The following is a 17,513-nucleotide window of genomic DNA, read 5'->3' as shown; positions in this document are numbered from 1 at the left end:
AACGGGAACGCCTGTGGGCCGAGCTGAGACGGCTAAAGACGAGGCGACAACCCAGCAAGCGAGCCCTCTGGGTGCCCGGGTGACAGCCGTGCGGCCAGGCCCTCCTGGGACCCTGCCTCAGGGCCTGGACTGTCCAGCCATGTAGGCCGCTGCCCCTCAGCCCTCCTTCCCCACCAGCCCACACTTCGCCACCTGCCACACCCTGGGCCACCGGGCCTGCGCGCTGCCTCCTGCAGGGCGTCACCCAGCTCTGCGGAAAGGCCGTCGCCACCCCCTTGGGCCCCGACCCCGCTCTTTAACGTGGGCGAGTCATTCCGTTTTCAAAATCCTCGCGGGCCGCCCGCCTTGCGGCCTACCCCTCACTTCCCACACTGGACTGGGCGGGATGGGCTCTGGCTCGCGCCCAGGCTTCCCTTCTCCCGCACCTAACCCCCCGCCCGGCACCCTGGCCCCGGACAGAAGCCCGGCCCGGGCCATCCTGCACCACCGGTGCGGCGTGCGAGGGTGCTCTCGTCCTGCCCGAGGACAGCCGGCCCTCTTCCGCAGGTACCTGTCGTGGCGGGAGACAGAGACGGGACGGGGTCCCAGGCTTGGTACAGGTGGTGGGTGGCGACGTTCTCGCGCTTGGAAACCATCGCTTGCACTTCCTGCTCCACGACCCCCCGGATGACGCTCAACTTCCTCCCAAACCTGCCGTGCAGAACCAAGGCCGGAGACCGTGGGCCCCGAGGCGCACAGGGGAAAGCGCGCGGGCGCCCCCAGCGTCGCCCACCCCACGCCCCGGCGGCAGGGCCCCGACTGTCCGCGGCCCGTGCCGCCAGCCACCTCGCTCGCCACACCACCTCCGGACCCGCACCTCCCGCACCATGCTCTTATCTTTCATTTTGGCAGCAAAGGGGAGGGCACCTCCCTGTCCCCACTGCGGCGGCACCCTGGGGACACACGGCAACTCGGGCGAACCTGGTGTCGAGGGCTTTCAGCGGCTTGTTCCGGGGCTGCTGCTCCAAGCAGCTCACGGCCGGGTTGCCGGCCACAGGCACGGTCATCGCACTCAGCACCAGGGAGGTGATGGCCTGCACGGCCAGGACGTGGATCTGCGTCCGCTCTGTGTCCTCCTGGAAGGAAAGCCCACCTGTCGCCAAGTCGCGACGCCAACCACCGCCAGTGCCCACGTGCAGGCAGAAGCCGCGGGCCGCACGGCCTGAGTGAGCCGGGACGGGCCTTCCGGGCCAGGGTCCCGCTCTGCCTGCCTGAGGTCACCAGAACCCACACCCCTCTGCGACTGGAGAGGAACCTGGGGGCACATGGCTGCTTTTCAAAGCCGGGTCTCCCATCAGCACAAACTTCTAAATAGGAATGACTTTTTCAGAGCTGTCCCTGAGTCTCCCTGCTGGTTTCAGGGACTTTGCACACGACGACCTGTGAGTTCCACCCAGGCCTGCGGAAGGCAGTTCTGATGACCTCCGACTCGTGTGCTCTTTAAGCGCCGTTTCTGGACGCGCCCACTGCGCTTCCAATGGGAATTAGGAACGCGTTCCTCGCAACCGCCAACAGTTCAGCCCCGGCTTTACTGGAACACGTTTTCACTGCACTAAATCGATACGCATGAACACTCCCAGGGGCCTGATAAAAACTTTGCAAAACGGTTCATTAAAGAGAAATGAACACAGATCCTCGTGTGTGGCTTTCGTAACATCTTTTCATGCGGGTGAGACGCTGCTCGTATTGCACCTGAGCACTGAGGAACAGAACTCAAAAGTGTTTTCGAGGAAGGCTACAACCCTCCTGGCCCTGAGAGCGCCCTGCACTAAGGTGAGACGCATCCCGCTGCCTCTAGGGGACCCAGACTGCGGGAGCCGCGCTCCTGCTCTGGAACAGCAGTCCGGACGCCGTCTGGCTGCTCCATCAAAGCTCAGCTAAGCAAGAAGAACAGGGGCTGGCCTCCCTCCTCTGCCCCCGGGGCCCACACTGCCGGCCCATGGCCCAGGCGCCACACGCAGCCTTACCTCTGGTGGGTTCTCCTCCTGCTCCATCACGAGGGGCTGAGTCACCAGGACACCAAGCAGGGTGGCCCACGTTTCCTCAAACTGGGTACGGCTGGTCCAGCCTAGAAATGCAAATGTGCAAATGTCACGTGAGACCAGCCGGCCTGGTCCAGGTGCCAGACAGCAGCTCCCTGGCCCCTCACGACAGTGCTATGATGCAGTGACACTGCCGGCCGAGTCCAGCGGTGAGGGGACCAGAGCACACAAGCCCAAAGTCACAGGACAAGAGGCCAGGCTGAGACCAACCTGGGCAGCCTGTGGACAGGTAGGTGCCCTCTCAACCCTGCCGTGCAGACGCACCAAAGAAAAGGGACATGCAGGCAGGTGACACTCCAACAGGCTCAGGGCCTCTGCCTGCTCCCGGCAAGACTCGAACATCCCCAGAGAGGCCCACCACCGAGCTGAGCTGCTGGATGCAGGCTACGTGACCACAGACCACAGAACCGCGCCCTTGAGCCGGCGAAGCCTGTGCCCCGTGACGTCTACTCAACGGAGCTGTTACAATAGGTAAAGCGGTGGTTCCTCTGACCTTGTTAAGAACAGCAGGTCAAAAAAAGAAGGTAACCTGGGGTGTTCAGGTACAGAGAGCACCTCCAACGGGCCGTCATCAAGCACCGCCATCACCAGCTGCACCTAAGGTTGTTGCCAGGGCACTGCTAACATGCCCACTTGGGACCCTGGAAGTGGAGATGGCCATGTCACTTGTACTGGGGCTGCAAGTGACAAGAATGGGGAGGTGGGCACAGGAAAACCGAGTATCAAATGACCGGTTTCCTTGGTGACCTGGCACTCCTGCCGGACTTGAGAGACAACTGCGCTGGGCGAGGCCCCCAGGGCGCAGTCACGCGGGGTCTAATGGTGACAACTCCGCGCGCCCCCGATTGTGCTCCAGCTGAATGGGGACAAGGAGTCAACATGCCTGGCCCTGCAAAGCAAAGCAGCGTCACGACGGGAGAACTAGTAACACTACCCTTTACTGAGATAAGGTGTCAGGTGCATCTCTTGTAATTTCTAAATGTGCAGCAATTCTGAGAAGTAGGCGTGACCTCCGTGACAAAACCAGAGGACCCCAAGGTTAAAACGACCCACCCCACACCCCACAGGGCACAGTGCTGTCAACCTGAGGTCTTCTACGCCCCCCACCCCGTACCACGCGGGCTCCATCTCACACTGGCTGCTGATCCACACAGAAGAAAAGGGGTGTCAGTGAGAATCCGGGCGGCTCTCAGCACAGGTGCATGACCCTTGGGCTTAAAAGCACCACCAAGTGCCGGGGCACCTTCCTGACCTCAGAGACGCCTGATTTGTGAAAGCTGGGATTAACCGCACAGGCACACACGTGGATCAGACTTTTCGCTGAGACAGTTTCGTATATGTCATAAAACACATCCACATCGTATTCCGTCTCTCCCTGTGTCTTTTACCGAACGAGACAAGCCCAGCTGCCGCCGCCAGAGCAGTGCCCCAGCGGGCGTGCCCTGCACGGTCTGCAGCCAGGCTGACGGGGCCCAGGAGCAGTGCCCCAGCGGGCGTGCCCTGCACGGTGTGCAGCCAGGCCGACGGGGCCCGGGAGCGGCGCCCCAGTGGGCGTGCTGCGTGGGGGGCTGCGCACGGGGGTCCAGCTACCTAGCGTGTTGATGCGGAAGATGAACTCCCTGAAGACTTCCTTCTCCTGGAGGAACTCCACGGGGATCTCAGGGAACGCCGTGCCAAAGTCCCCTCCTGGTCTGGGCGACCACCCGAGTTTCCACACCTGACAGGAGGGAAGAGAAATCAAGTCAGGTTAGGATGGCCGCCCCGCGAGGAACCAGGAAGCACGCTCCCTCTGCACGCGGCGCCCTCCCACAGGCCTCGGGCACGGGGCCCCAGCCCCTCGAGGCTGGCGGGTAGCCACACGTGGGGATACCTCCTGGCCAGCGGGCACAAGGAGCCACGCCGCCCAAGCACCTCGCCAGCCCGACACTGCTCTCCAAGCCTCTCGCGTTACTCCCCAGCCCCTCGGACAGAGCGCGCCCTCCTCGTTGGGGGCCGTGGCAGCCGCTGCCCGAGGCCCTGTACCCCACGCCTTCCTGAACCTGCCCCCACTCCCCTCCAAAGGCCAGTCAGCTTGACACCTGCAGGGACCCCCGGGGCTCAGGCCACATGTGGCTCCAGGAGGGCCACGCCCCCTGCCCACCCCCGCAGCTCTCATCCTGCGGGTGACAACGTCCACGCCTCCCTGCTCTACAGCGACCCCAGGACATCACGCCGCTGGGCTTTTCCGCAGAAGGAGCCCCGAGCGGGCTACCTTCCCTCCCACAGCGAGACCCCGGGGCAAAGGCCCACCACCTCCCTGGTGCACGCGCTCCCCACGGTCGGCCCGGCTCCACCTCCGGGCCCAGGAGGGGTCAGGCAGCCTCCCGCCTGCGGAGGCCAGACGTGGCGTCTGTACACAGGCAGCGCCCTGGCCACAGCGGGCTTCAGAGCAGCCCAGACCCGGTTCCACCCCGGGCCCCGAGCCTGGGGCCTGCCTGTGTGTCTCCCTGCGCGGCCCCCGCAAGGCGTGGGCCTGACTCACCAGGGGCGGGACGCGCGTGTAGCTGTTGACCAGGGGCAGGCGGGCCAGGCTGACGATGACGTTCCTGAGCACGGGCGCGAGGAAGGCCGGCGTGCGGCTGCTCCGCTCACGGCCCAGCGCCAACACCGAGGGCAGGCTCGCCACCATCTCCGCCACCATCCTGCAGGCCGCGCCAAGATACGGAGGGCCTGCGCAGACGCCAGGGGTCAGACGACTGCCTTCTGCAGCTCACCCCAAACCGGCCGCCGCCCTCCCGCCCTCCCGGGGCAGGCGGGACAACCCCCCACCAGCCACAAGGCAGAAACGCAGAGTGGCCGAGCCCCTCCACTCCCGCCTCTGCCAACCGCACCGGCAGGCGGGGCTCTGCCCCCAGGCCCCGTGCTCGTGGCTGGGCTGGGCACAGAGAGCCACGCGGGCATGCTCCGCTCGCAGCCCTCCCTGGGAAGCCCTGAGGCGGATTGTCGACAAAAACCCCACATCCCAGAGCTCCCTGGCGGCTGTCACGGCCGCGGTGAGGTGGGAGCCCTGGCCCGGGAACTTCCGCAGGCCGCAGGCATAGCCAGAAAACCCAAACACCCGCGTTCTGAGCTAAGAACCACTGCACCTGGAGGGCAGGACCAGTCGGGCACCGAGCACATGCCCAAAAGCCTGTGGTCAACGCTTAGGCTATGGATGGACAGTGTCCACAGCCCCCGAGACCCCAAGGTCCAGGCGACATCCTCACAGAGAAGGAAGTCCCGCTGGGCCTTGAGGAATCCAGCCCCCAACTGAGAAAAACGAGGGTGGCTTTAGCAACCCCACGGGAGCAGCCCCAAGTGTCACCTACGGAGGTGCTGACGGAAGCCAGCTGCGTCCTCTGGCCTAAAGGGGGCCTCGGGGAGGGTTCCATGAGCCCAAACGAAATTGCCCCGGCGGTGGGCCTGCTCTGACTCAACCCCGCGAGGCGCCTCCACTGCCGGCGGAGGAATGGACGTTCCGGGGATAACTACAGTCAGCGCGCCAACCGCTCAGAGCACGCCTGCCACCTGCAGGGGGTGCTCGTGTGGGCTGGTCTGAGCACCCCCGCAGCGGGCTGCCCTCCTCCATGCGGCAGGAGCACAGGGCAGCTGCCTGCGAAGGCCCCAAAGCCAGAGGGCCCGGGCGAGGGCCCAGCAAGCAGCAGGGGCCCTGAGATCACCCGCTGACGGCTGCAGACCCAGTCTCGACACAGACACCCAGAAAGAGCCTGGGGTGGACGGGACACCCCTGCTTCTGGACGCTGGGCGATTCTAAACTCTCCAGTGGGTAGCAGGAAGAAAACCTACCCGGCCTGACACCAAGGGCAGGGACTGCACAAGAGCTGGCAAAACAGACACAGCGGTACCTGTCATTAAAAAGGCCCGCCTCCCAGGCCAACAGAGCGCAGATAAGGTCTCGGTATCCCAAGTACATCGCACTCCGTAAAAAAGACAGCCAAGAACTGTCACGGGGGCATTCGCCTCCCACTCTGGGGACGGAGCCGGGGTCCCTGGTGGCAAGGAGTCACTCGGCCAAGAAGCTGTCCTCCCAACCTGCCTTGCCACCATTTTCAGAGTAAAATACCTGAATTAGGAGAAAGTACATGAAAACTGAGGTGCGTGTCTAAGTCTGGCACAGGTTTAAATGAATGAGATGTGGATTTTTTTGTCTGTAAGGAAAGGAGGCATTTTCATTTAAAAGTCCACTGAAACGGACACTCAAGTCACCGAGGAGGCACACGTCCCTCCTCTGGCTGAAGTTCCCCAGGATCTCCATTTCCTCATTCGTTTCTCAACAAACATTTGCGGATCAACACCCCAGCGTGCGGAACCACAGTGAGAACACAGAGGAAACAGGCCAAGGAGCTCCGCCGAGTTTGGGCGAAAAAGACACAGAGGCAGCAAGGGGCGGGGGCGGGGGCGGGGGGGGGCAGAAGGTGGGGACCAGGAGGATCCCCAGCCGCGCGTGCGACACCCCAGAGCAGCGTGGGGGCAGGGCGTGCCAGCACTGGGACCAACAAGGCAGCGTCTCCAACAGCCCTGGAAGTCAGGGACCAGCACCAGGACGCAGCCGAGTCCAGGCAGCTGTCCCACGTCCTCGCCAACCCCTTCCAAGGCCTCTTTGGTGAATGGATTTCAAGTCCCCAAAGACACCAGGTAAGAAGAAACAACCTGGAGACTTACTCTGTGTGTTCGAATCCACTTCATCCTCGCCGGCAGCCTTTGGCGTGTCTGCCTTTCTCTCTGGACTAAGAAGCTGGTCCCCAGGCTGCACGACAACTAAACCACAACAGAACAAGAGGAATTTTCAAACGCTTTCCCCTCTGCCTCTTACTCAGGTTTTTCTCTATTCACGCAGCCATGTGACATGTCAAAGGGACAGGCGGTGTCGAGAGAGGTCTAGGTCTCCTAAAATCAACTTTCCCCACCCGAGACACACCTCAGGCACCCGTCGCTAGGTTCATCTGAAAGGCACAAGGACCTGGATGTCCGCACTCGGACGCCAGGTCCTTCCACGGCCTGCTGTTGGCCACCTCTGACCCTGAAGGTTTCATCAGACAGTTGGTGCATCGACGCCACCCCCCCGGAGTCTGGTTTGAGAAGTCACTCTGGGTCTATGCGTTCAAGCTGACTACAAATGCACAGATGACAACAATTTAAACAATGAATCTTCAAAACACCACTCTGTAATGTTTAATTTAAAAATACAGAACATCAAAACACCCTCGAACATGTAGACTATAATGTCCAATTTTTAAAAAATGTTGGCTAATGACCCTTGTTGAGGACACCGTCCCTTGAAAAGAATAGGTCACTTTTATTTTACAGTATATTAGTATGACAATGCAGTATAGAAACAAGCATTTCAGCTGTAACAGAAAACAAGCAACTTTTAAAATATAATCTTATTAATCTTATGATCATTTAGGACTAGAAGGATGAGTCAACTAGAGCCCGAGATCAAAGGGACATAAAACAGCCTTTTTTCTTTTCGTGAAAGCTGCCTCTCGAAATCTAGAAAAATGGCAAGAGAAGCAAACTCGAGTCACAGTCTAGGGCAGGCTCCAAGGTCCCGGAGACGAAGGCAAGGCCCGTATTTTTTACCCACCTCTTCTCCCCCAGTTCCTAACCTGGCACTTGGCAAACAGGTGGCATGGAATAAATGGCGTGACTAGCTCTGTGGAGCTGGTCACCAGCACAAGCGAGACAGGACAGACCCCATGGCGGTCATGGACTCACTGGCTTCCAAGATGAACCGGACACAGAGGATGAGGGAGCAGGCGTGGGTCACCATCTCTGGGGAGGAGAGCGCGCTCCAGAGGCCGGGCAGCTGCAGGGCCAGGCAGCAGCAGTCCAGGCCGGCCTGCAGGTCCAGGCTCAGCGGGATCTGCTCGTGGACCAGATGCCACGCCAGGGCCTGGAGGGCAGGTCTGTGTTAGAGAGGGCTGCACCGGGGCCTCCCTCCTGCCGCGGGGGCGGGCGGGGACGCAGAAGACAGCGACCTGCTCTAGGGGACCTGCGGAGCTCCCTGCCAGAGGGATGGCTCCCTTGGCCACCATCCCAGCTCCCTTTGGTTCCATCCAGAGCCACCTGCTCCCTGAAGTGCCCCCGCCCCAGCAGGACGCTGGCTGCCCCTCCCTCCTGGCACGCTGCTCCCCCAGCGACCCCTCCCTTGGGGGGCCCACAGGCCAGGCCCTTGCCTCGGCCGTAGTCACAGGGGCTGAACCTCACAGCCGGACTGGGGTTTAAGGGCCCAGTGGGCTACTTCCCAGGGTGTGTGGTGTGTTGGGGGGTGAGGTGGCTGAACCTCTAAGCTGGGTTTCCCTCTTCTGTAAAATGGGGTCATAGCCCACCACAGACGGGTGTCTTGAGACCCGGCTAAGACGCACGGAGAGTGCTTGCCCTGCACGTGGCAGGGGCATGACCGGTGGCAACGGCCACTCTATACCGTAACCTTAGGTTTGCCAGCCTTCCTGCTACACTGAAGCCCAAAGGACGGGCGGACAGCTATCTGGCTCGGTGTGTCTGCTGCATCATGAACTCTGGACGCCGCTCCCTAACTCGAGGCGGCGGGTGGAGTGGGTGCCAGGTCCCCCGTGTTCTCTGCCTCCAAGGATGCAGGCCAGACTCTGTCCCCCGAGGCACATGAAGAGGCAACGTACCCAAAACATGTACACGTTTGGGGAGCGTTTTCAGTGTTAACCAGAGTGCTCAACTCCCCACAGCTGAGATGTCAGGTTTGCTGTTCCATTTAAACTATAATGAGAGTTCCCACCATGGCTCCGTGGTAACAAACCCGACTGGGATCTATGGGATGTGGGCTCGATCCCCGGCCTCGCTCAGAGGGTTAAGGATCTGGCGTGGCTGTGGCTGTGGCGTAGGCTGGCATTGCTGTGGCTCTGGTGTAGGCCAGTGGCTACAGCTCCAATTCGACCCCTAGCCTGGGAACCTCCGTGTGCCACAAGTGTGGTCCTAAAAGCGAAAAAAAGAAAAGAAAAGAAACAAAGACAATGACATTTCCCAGATGATTTTACTTAAGTGTCTAAAAGGATTCGCACTGCACCTGCACTGCTTTTTCCCTAGAAGAAATTTAAGTGGACGGTTTGTGCTAAAATAAACCGCATCTTGGCACGGAGGAAACCGAGTCACGTGCAACTCTGCCCGCTGGGTCCCCCCGGGGGGGTGCTCGAAGACTCCCCTCCCCAAACCAGCTCCCAGGCGCCCCGGCCCTGAGGCAGAGACAAGAGAGGCGGTGCTGCCGCCTCACGAGGCGGCCACGAGGAACCGGACGATAAGGGAGCGTGCGGCCACGTGGGGGCTGGACGTGACACGGGCGCTGGGGGAAGAGCCTCCCTCCAGTGGCAGCGCCACCGCGCCCAGCTCTGCTCAGAGCGCGAGTTCCCTCGCTGCCTCTTACCTCGAGAGTCATGACCACGAACCTCACGGTGTCCGTCTCCTTCTCGGGGGGAAGCTGCAGGGGGCCGGGCAGTTTGGAGAGCACCAGCAGGTACTGGGCCAGCGCCCGGGCCAAGGTGGTCAGGGACCGATACAGCACAGTGTCCCCTGAAAGAGACGTTCGTGGGTGGACGAGCCTGAGGGAGGCTCGCGATGTGGCCCCCAAAGCAGCCGGCACACGCCCGGCCACCTCCCGTGACCAGGGCCCGTGCTGCCAAGGCTGAGCTCACGGCCCTCATGGGCGTCCAGCCCAGGATGTGGCAAGGAATGGCCCAGTGGCCACCGCCCCCAGAGGCGCGGGGGGCCGGGCCCCGCCACGGGTCCTCCGTTACCCCTGCAATGCCGTCCCCTTGCTACAGCAGCCGTGTCTACCATGTCTTCACTGGGGGCAGAGCCTGGCACTGGCTCTGCAGGGTTTCGAAAGCGAGGGGTTTTTCTTTTCCTTACCAAAGAGATCGTCCAACTTGCTCCAGTAGGCGGCAGGCTCTGTGGGCAGGAATGGCTGGAAAACCTGATGGACAGCGGGAAGCTGCTGGACCACGCTCGTCACGCGGTCCAGGGTGGCCGCGCGGGCCGCCTCAAACAGGGGACTCTTCTGGCCGGCAGAGATCTCACGCATGCCCAGGCCCAAGCACGGGGCTAACAGGCTCAAGTTGAACTCCTGAATTGGGGCATTAAAGGTTCAACAACAACTATTACAAGCCTTGGTTCGGGCAGGAGAAACGCAAGAGAAGAAAGGATAATGCAAACATTTCGGAGACGACAGGTTGTTACTATGCTGTCAAAAATATTTCAGGAATTCCCTTTGTGGCGCAGTGGCTAACAAATCCGACTAGGAACCATGAGGTTGCAGGTTTGATCCCCGGCCTTGCTCAGTGGGTTAAGGATCCGGCGTCGCCGTGAGCTGTGGTGTAGGTTGCAGACGCGGCTCGGATCCCGCGTTGCTGTGGCTCTGGCACAGGCCGGTGGCTACAGCTCCGATTCGACCCCTAGCCTGGGAACCTCCGTATGCCGTGGGAGCGGCCCAAGAAAATGGCAAAAAGCCAAAAAAAAAAAAAAAAAAAAAATTTAAAGAGGGAGTTCCCTGGTGGTCTAGTGGTTAGGACTCAGTGCTTTCACCACTGCGGCCTAGGTACTGAGATTCCGCACCAGGCGCTGCAGGCCATGGCAAAAAAAAAAAAAAAAAACAAACAAAAAAACTAAAGAACACCTTCTTTGCCCTTGCATCGCAGACAAATGAACATTTCCATTTACACCCGACCAGTGAAGCGCATTTCTGGTCTTTTCTGGGTGCGTTAATTCTTTCTTTCCTTTTCTTTTAGGCCACACCCGCGGCATACAGAGGTTCCCAGGCTAGGGGTTGAATTGGTGCTACAGCTGCTGGCCTTCGCCACAGCCACAGCCACACGGGATCCGAGCCGCGTCTGTGACCTACCACAGCTCAGGGCACCGCCAGATCCTTAACCCACTGATCAAGGCCGGCGATTGAACCCACATCCTCACGGATACCAGTCGGACTCATTTCTGCTGAGCCACAACGGGAACCCCCTGGGTGCATTAATGTTAAATCATTTTATTTTTTATTTTTTATTTATTTATTTATTTTTTTTTTTTGTCTTTTTGTCTTTTGTTGTTGTTGTTTGTTGTTGTTGTTGTTGCTATCTTGGGCCGCTTCCGCGGCATATGGAGGTTCCCAGGCTAGGGGTCGAATCGGAACTGTAGCCACCGGCCTACGCCAGAGCCACAGCAACGTGGGATCCGAGCCGCGTCTGCAACCTACACCACAGCTCACGGCGACGCCGGATCGTTAACCCACTGAGCAAGGGCAGGGACCGAACCCGCGACCTCATGGTTCCTAGTCGGATTCGTTAACCACTGCGCCACGACGGGAACTCCTAAATCATTTTAATGCTTTCAAATTTTATTTGAAATAAAAAATGTAATGATCACATCTTAATTGATAAAAATACAATATCAAGCTCATGTACCATCCAAGAAATTGGTAAAACACCAAACATCCCTGAAGTTCGAAAAAGATAAGGTACGTCCTAAAGAAGATGAAATAAATCAAAGCAGCCATATAAATGCTGCAATTCTGATCAGCAAAATAACACTTCATGCGCTAATACTTCAATCTGTGTTGTGCTCTGACAACTTTTTAAAGCTCCTTAAGGACTTTTTGGGTCAATTTCCAGAAGACTATCAACCTTAATCAATGTTCAGAAAAGCGCAGGCCATCATCAGGGACCAAAACTGAACCTTTCTGTTACAGCTGAGCCTTTTTTTAAAGCTGGTACAAGTCCAATTAGGAAATGTGGAAAGTCAGTAAATTGGTATTATACACGCTTTATCATTCAGCAAATCAACTTTCACTGAGTGGCCCTTACAATGATTTTAGCAAACTGGTTTTGGGCCAATTCTGTTTTTTCAACGCAGCCTCATTTCCAAACACTCTCCGAGCCCCCCAGGCCCTGCTCACTCCCACCTGGTCTATTTCATGGCAGCATCTCAGCATCTGGGTTTAAGGACTGCTTGTGCCAGGAGGCCTGAGAAGGCAGCTGCTAAGGCTGTGGCTGGATGGCCACAAAGGGGGCTGAGTGCAGGCACGGCTGCTCTGCACGGCCTGCCTGCAGGACACCAGGTGAAGGCACCGCCAGGGGACTCGCTGCCTGTGGGGGGGACCCCGCTCCACGCAGGGAGGGGGTTACCAACTTCCAGAGCAGCGGCAAAGCGCCAGCTCAACCGCACACTGCGAGGGCATTCCAATCCCGTTCTCGCGAGCACGAGACAAGCAATGAGAAGTGACCGCGACCCAAGAGAACCCATCTTCTTCGAGGGCGTGAAAAGGTGACCTCCTCTGCGCCTGCACTGTGGTTGAAATCGGGTCCTGTCCTTTCTGGACTGGGGTAACGGCGCAAACCTAAGCGGTGCGTGGCATCGGCAGGTCACGCGACCACAGAACACCTCAAAGGCGGACGCCTGGAGGGAGAGGGCCCCCAGCACCCCGTCGCTCGCCCCTACCGGGTTCATCAGGAAGGCGCCCATGTCGCCGGGTGGGATCCGGCTCACCAGCTCCGCCCCTTCCAGCAGCGCGGAGTCTGAGCGAGTCCAGCACTGGGATTTCACCAGACGGAGGTACCAGTCCTGGGGACGAGACAAGGTGTGTTACGGAACGGAACTGGGCAGGGCTTTCCGGGGGTTTTGAGTCCACTGGACACGTGCTGCTTCTTCGCCTGTGGCCCAGACCCGAGGACACATGGGACTCCGGCCATGCTGACGGCCACACAGGCCTTTGCCACCAGAACTGCTACCAAGGCTGGGTCTTTGGACTTGTTACTCGTCCGGACACCCTCTCCTCCCCTCGCCTGATGGGGGAATGCTCAACTCGCCTTTAAACTCAGCAAAGCACCGAGGGGAGCGGGCCCTCCTCTCTGTCCTGCCCTATCGGGCAGCAGGCTGCCCATCTTCTCCTGGGGCCGCTTTGTTCCTCATCCCCAGGCCAGTGCAGCAAAGGTGCTGAACTCATCAGGCCTGAGAAGAGCAGCCAGAGGTGGCTCATCTACGCCGGGAACTGCTGGGTTTTGGGATCCAAGTTCTCTCAGTTGACTGCTCCCCGGGAAAGTAGAGCGCCAAGGTCCCACCAGGGCCCCAGGGGGCCCCCAGCCCCGCGGTGTGGATGGTGAGGGTAACAGTAAGAACCAGGGCCTCGGGGTGGGGTCAGCACAGGGAGGTCGGCAGGAGAGGAGACAGGCAAGTGGGCGCAGGCCACAGCTGCCCCTCCTGCGTGTCCACTGACTGCCCTGACCCTCAGCCCCTGCTAACAACGAGGGCCGGACCTCACGGATCCTGTCACTGATGTGACTGTGCCCATCGCCAGCAAGAAACGGGGCAGGCTGAGCGCCGCAGGGGCTGCGCGGCGCCGGGACCTCCTGCTGCCAGAGCCGCCCGCCGCAGGCTCGGGCTCTGCCGCAGGCAGACAGAGGTGCTCAGCGCCCCGAGGGGCCTGTGTGTCGCAGGTGGACAGGCCGCACTTACTTTGTCAGGACTCACTGTCTCCAGTGCCAGGGGCCCGTCCCCGTCCAGCGGGTGGGACGAGACCCGAGGAGCGGGACCACGCGAGCCTGGGGCGGTGGCGAGACGCAGCCTGTCCAGCAGGGAGGAGAGCCTTTGGTGTCTGGAAGCCAATCACACGTGGGTTAGAGAAGCGTCGCGGCGGCTTCTTACGGCCCAACGTGACACGTCTGAAACTTTCTGTTCAGACCTATTTCTCATTGGCACGCAAACAAGTCATGATGCCAATTCCGGCCCCAGTTTACTTGTAAAAGCCACAGCTGTGTCCCATAAATAGTCTCAGGAATTTCAATTCAACACTGCAGCAGCTCGTACCTGGCATAACAGCCAGTAAAAGTGACTTAATGCTTGATCAACACAAAGGAGACCATCTAGGAGCCGAGGACACAAAACTTCCCGCTTCATCTCCCAACAGTGTGGTTTACGCCAATTTCCATTTATTCCATAAAAGCATCACCTCGCCTGGCACATACTACTTTAATCTTCCTCCTCTGGGCTGAATGCCGAGTCCAGGGTCAAAAATAAGAACAGTCTGGCCGCCCGCCATCCGGTATGAGAACGGCAGCCTCACAGTACCAATCTCAACAGAGCTCGCCCAGCGTGCCCACAGGTCCCGGGAAACCACGCACTGCCCACCGCGTCCCGGCCCTTCTCAACTGAAGAAGCCAACACGGGCTACTGTGAAGATGGAGTCACAGCATAAAAACTGGACTCACACACACGTTTTCCCCACTGTCGAGGAAAAGAAGGTAAAAACTAAACTTCTGTTGCCTTCAGGGAAATACACTCGTGTAATGCATGTCAGGACCTCTGACAAAGGCCTCTACGAGACTTTGCAAACAAAGTCCGGTGATAAATAGCGATGACGAGGTAAGATTTTAAAAAGAGGCCGCTATAACTCCTGCACGCCGAGCACTGGGGAACCAACGCCTTTCAGCTCTGCCACGTCTTACTTAGTGATCAGATCACAGGCTCTGAGTTTGCTAAAATAAAGCTGAAAACTCCCACTCATCATGGACAGTGAACAGAGACCACGAGAAGACCCCTCACGCTCAAAGAGCCCAGGGTGCGAGCATGGCTGTGCCAACGCCACGGAGGTGACCCTACCAGCTCTTCTTCACTTTCTGTGCAGGGAGATCCAAGCCTGTCACTTGGGAAGGCTCCCTGGGGCCCTTCTGCAGGAGCCGGTCCACACGGCACACGGCTCTCTCGTCCTATGGCTGCTCCCTCACAAGTGACAGGCTCTCATCCCAAAGCAGGCAGCACCTGGGCCCAGCATTACCTCTGAGCTAAGCCGCTGCTCTGAAGGTATTCCTGGATTCGGGTCAGTTCCTCCACGGGCAACTGGGCCATGCTGCTCTAAAGTAGACAGGAACACGTCAGAGGGTCTGCCGTGCAGAGGCGAGCCCGTACCCTGTGCCCCTTCACGAGACAAAGGGCGCGCACGCGCGGGCGGACCAGGAGGCCAGGAAGCGCTGGCCCCTGACACACGGGGAGTGGCCGGTCCTTCCACTGCCCTCAGGGGACGCGTGAAGACCGAGCTGCGGAGGAGAACCAGACAGCTGCTCCCCTCGCCCAGCTACGTTTCAATGCAAATCAACGCCCCTGTTTTCTCAGTACCTGTAAGTTTGCGGCCAAAAGCATTTCCACCCGGCGGCAAGCCAGGGTGTCGACCATGCGGGCCAGCACCCGGAACGGCGTGCGCAGAAGCTTGTCCACGTACAGCGTCAGCACGGCACCCGACTGGCTCAGGTGGATCCCTTCCAGGCACTGCAGGGTTTTCTTCAGCGTGGTAGGCTGGGGTTTGAGAGAAGAAACGACAAGAGCTGGGTGACCTGTCGGCTGGAAACGAGCGGGTTAAAGACGCCAACCCTCGGCTTTCAAGGCGCAGGACCGCCGGCAGCAGGGAGACTTACGGCGGAGAGGTTCTCACAGCGGGACTGGATGGCCTGGATGAAAAGGCCGCTGGCTGCGGCGTTGCGGTGCACGGCGCTGATGAAGTCCTGCACCGGCGGCTCGTGCGACAGGTGGATGAGATCCTGAATGTGGTTCACGATGAGCCAGGTCAAGTGCTCCGAGTCATGCAGGTTCTGGCACTGAGGACACGGACAGCAAGGAAAGACACTTTCCAGCAGACGAGGAGGGGACAGGGCAAAGGCCGAAGTGGTGGGAGGGCAAAACAAATCCCAGGCGGTGGCCCTCCCGGCAAATACCTAGCGGTTGTGCTCCGACAACCCACAAGGTGGAAGCAGACCTCACAGGGCCCCCACCCCAACCGCGCTCTGCAGCCGAGGTGGCTCAGTCGGGCCCCTGGGAAGTGTGACCCTGCGGCACAGCAACAGGGACAGGGGCTCACGTCAGATTTGTAAGGAGCTGAGAAACACAGACTTAAAATTACACAGGTTGCCTTTTCATCACAACACATAACCCTAGGCAGAAACTGGAAAATGAGACCAATTTTCTGGTTAATGATCAACCCTTTCCATATGGGATAACTGGATAGGATTAACTTTTGTAAAGTCAATACTTTCTTGCTTTTCTGTGGAAACAGCATTATTTAATTACATCAAATTGTTTCTCAAAAGTGGAATGAGACCAGAAAACCATGTCCCCATCAAGCATGTAAAGCGAAATGTTGAGTATCAATAAACTGCTATCAGAGCAACAAGATCTTTGTCCCAACAAGCAGCTCAGGCGACGTGTACTGCTTGGACGCGCTGCGGCGTGACAGCGGCGAACCCAGCCCCGTGTCTGCACCAAGGGGTGGCAGCGTCCCCGGCAGTCTGGAGAAAGCACTGAGTCCCCCCCACAGGGTAAATGGTGGGCTGGCTCTCTCTGAGTAACACAATTAGATTCCACCTCTTGTGGACTTAGTGGGTTTACACTTTCTGTGTTAAACAAGAGATGCTGGTTTTATGGTCAAAAGCTCCGCAAAAGGTTTTATTTTTTTAAAAAAAAAGAATGGCATTTGAGGAGTTCCCGTCGTGGCACAGTGGTTAACGAATCCGACTAGGAACCATGAGGTTGCAGGTTCGATCCCTGGCCTCACTCAGTGGGTTAAGGATCCGGTGTTGCCGTGAGCTGTGGTGTAGGTTGCAGACGAGGCTTGGATCCCATGTTGCTGTGGCTCTGGCGTAGGCCCGTGGCTACAGCTCCAATTTGACCCCTAGCCTGGGAACCTCCATATGCCACGGGAGCGGCCCAAGAAATGGCAAAAAGACCAAAAAAAAAGAATGGCATTTGAATAGGAATCTATTTTAAAACACAATTAACATCAAATACCTTTTCCACAGACTTTTAAATCAGAACCCCACTCAGCCAAACGTGTGGCTTCTTTGTGTTATTACTGTTATGCTACTGCTTCCCTGAGACAGCAAGCGTGCCCAGCACCTGGCAGGACGCGGGCAATCACTGGACAGCCGCCTGAAGTTTCTGCGGACAGGCCTCGACCCCCAGCATGCACACCCCGCCTGGCTTCTGCTTCTGCATCAGAGCAGGAGTCGGCTTTAACTGCAGTTTCCCCTTCTGAAGGAGGGGACGGTGCAGGTCAGTCTCTAGAAGCATCATCTACATGGGCCGCGGCCCAGCCCTCAAGCCGCCACCACTCACACTTTCAAACTTACGACGTAATCACAGAAGAGAATCAGGGCCCCTCTTCGTACGATTTCTCTACTGCACATTCCCAGTCTGGAAGCCGCGTCGGAGTCCTCGTCTTCTCCAGACATCTGGGGACCAAGCGACTTGGTGCTGGACAGACTGCGTCTTCTAGAAGGAGCAAGGGAAGCTCTGAAAGCATTCCTGAGACGGCAGCTGGCTTCTTTTCAAACCCTGGAGATGGTTACTGCTCAGGCCCAGTTCCAAAGCAGACACTTTAAATACCGCCCACGA

At 58.7% G+C, this 17,513-nt stretch overlaps 1 protein-coding gene across 12 annotated transcripts in view; it reads right to left on the bottom strand.

Moving 5' to 3' along the window:
- The window catches only part of HTT (huntingtin), a 123,536-nt gene that overhangs the window by 13,413 nt on the left and 92,610 nt on the right, over positions 1-17,513 (bottom strand). For 8 of the 12 annotated variants that reach the window (XM_084970912.1, XM_084970913.1, XM_013978501.3 and 5 more), the window contains 15 exon segments: positions 17,249-17,390; positions 15,542-15,721; positions 15,246-15,422; positions 14,908-14,984; positions 13,590-13,728; positions 12,576-12,698; positions 10,002-10,215; positions 9,517-9,662; positions 7,839-8,016; positions 6,783-6,878; positions 4,603-4,790; positions 3,672-3,798; positions 2,007-2,107; positions 961-1,115; positions 551-690 (listed from right to left, as the gene is read on the bottom strand). In XM_084970912.1, the coding sequence (XP_084827038.1) occupies positions 551-690; positions 961-1,115; positions 2,007-2,107; positions 3,672-3,798; positions 4,603-4,790; positions 6,783-6,878; positions 7,839-8,016; positions 9,517-9,662; positions 10,002-10,215; positions 12,576-12,698; positions 13,590-13,728; positions 14,908-14,984; positions 15,246-15,422; positions 15,542-15,721; positions 17,249-17,390 (2,183 nt within the window). 12 annotated transcript variants of the gene reach the window in all.

Source organism: Sus scrofa, chromosome 8 (assembly GCF_054392235.1).
Source record: "Sus scrofa isolate SSC_HxYL_T2T_F1_AM1 chromosome 8, Sscrofa_HxYL_maternal_Yorkshire_Landrace_v2.0, whole genome shotgun sequence".
Lineage (NCBI taxonomy): Eukaryota > Metazoa > Chordata > Mammalia > Artiodactyla > Suidae > Sus > Sus scrofa.
This window is presented reverse-complemented; position numbering and strand designations above follow the sequence as displayed.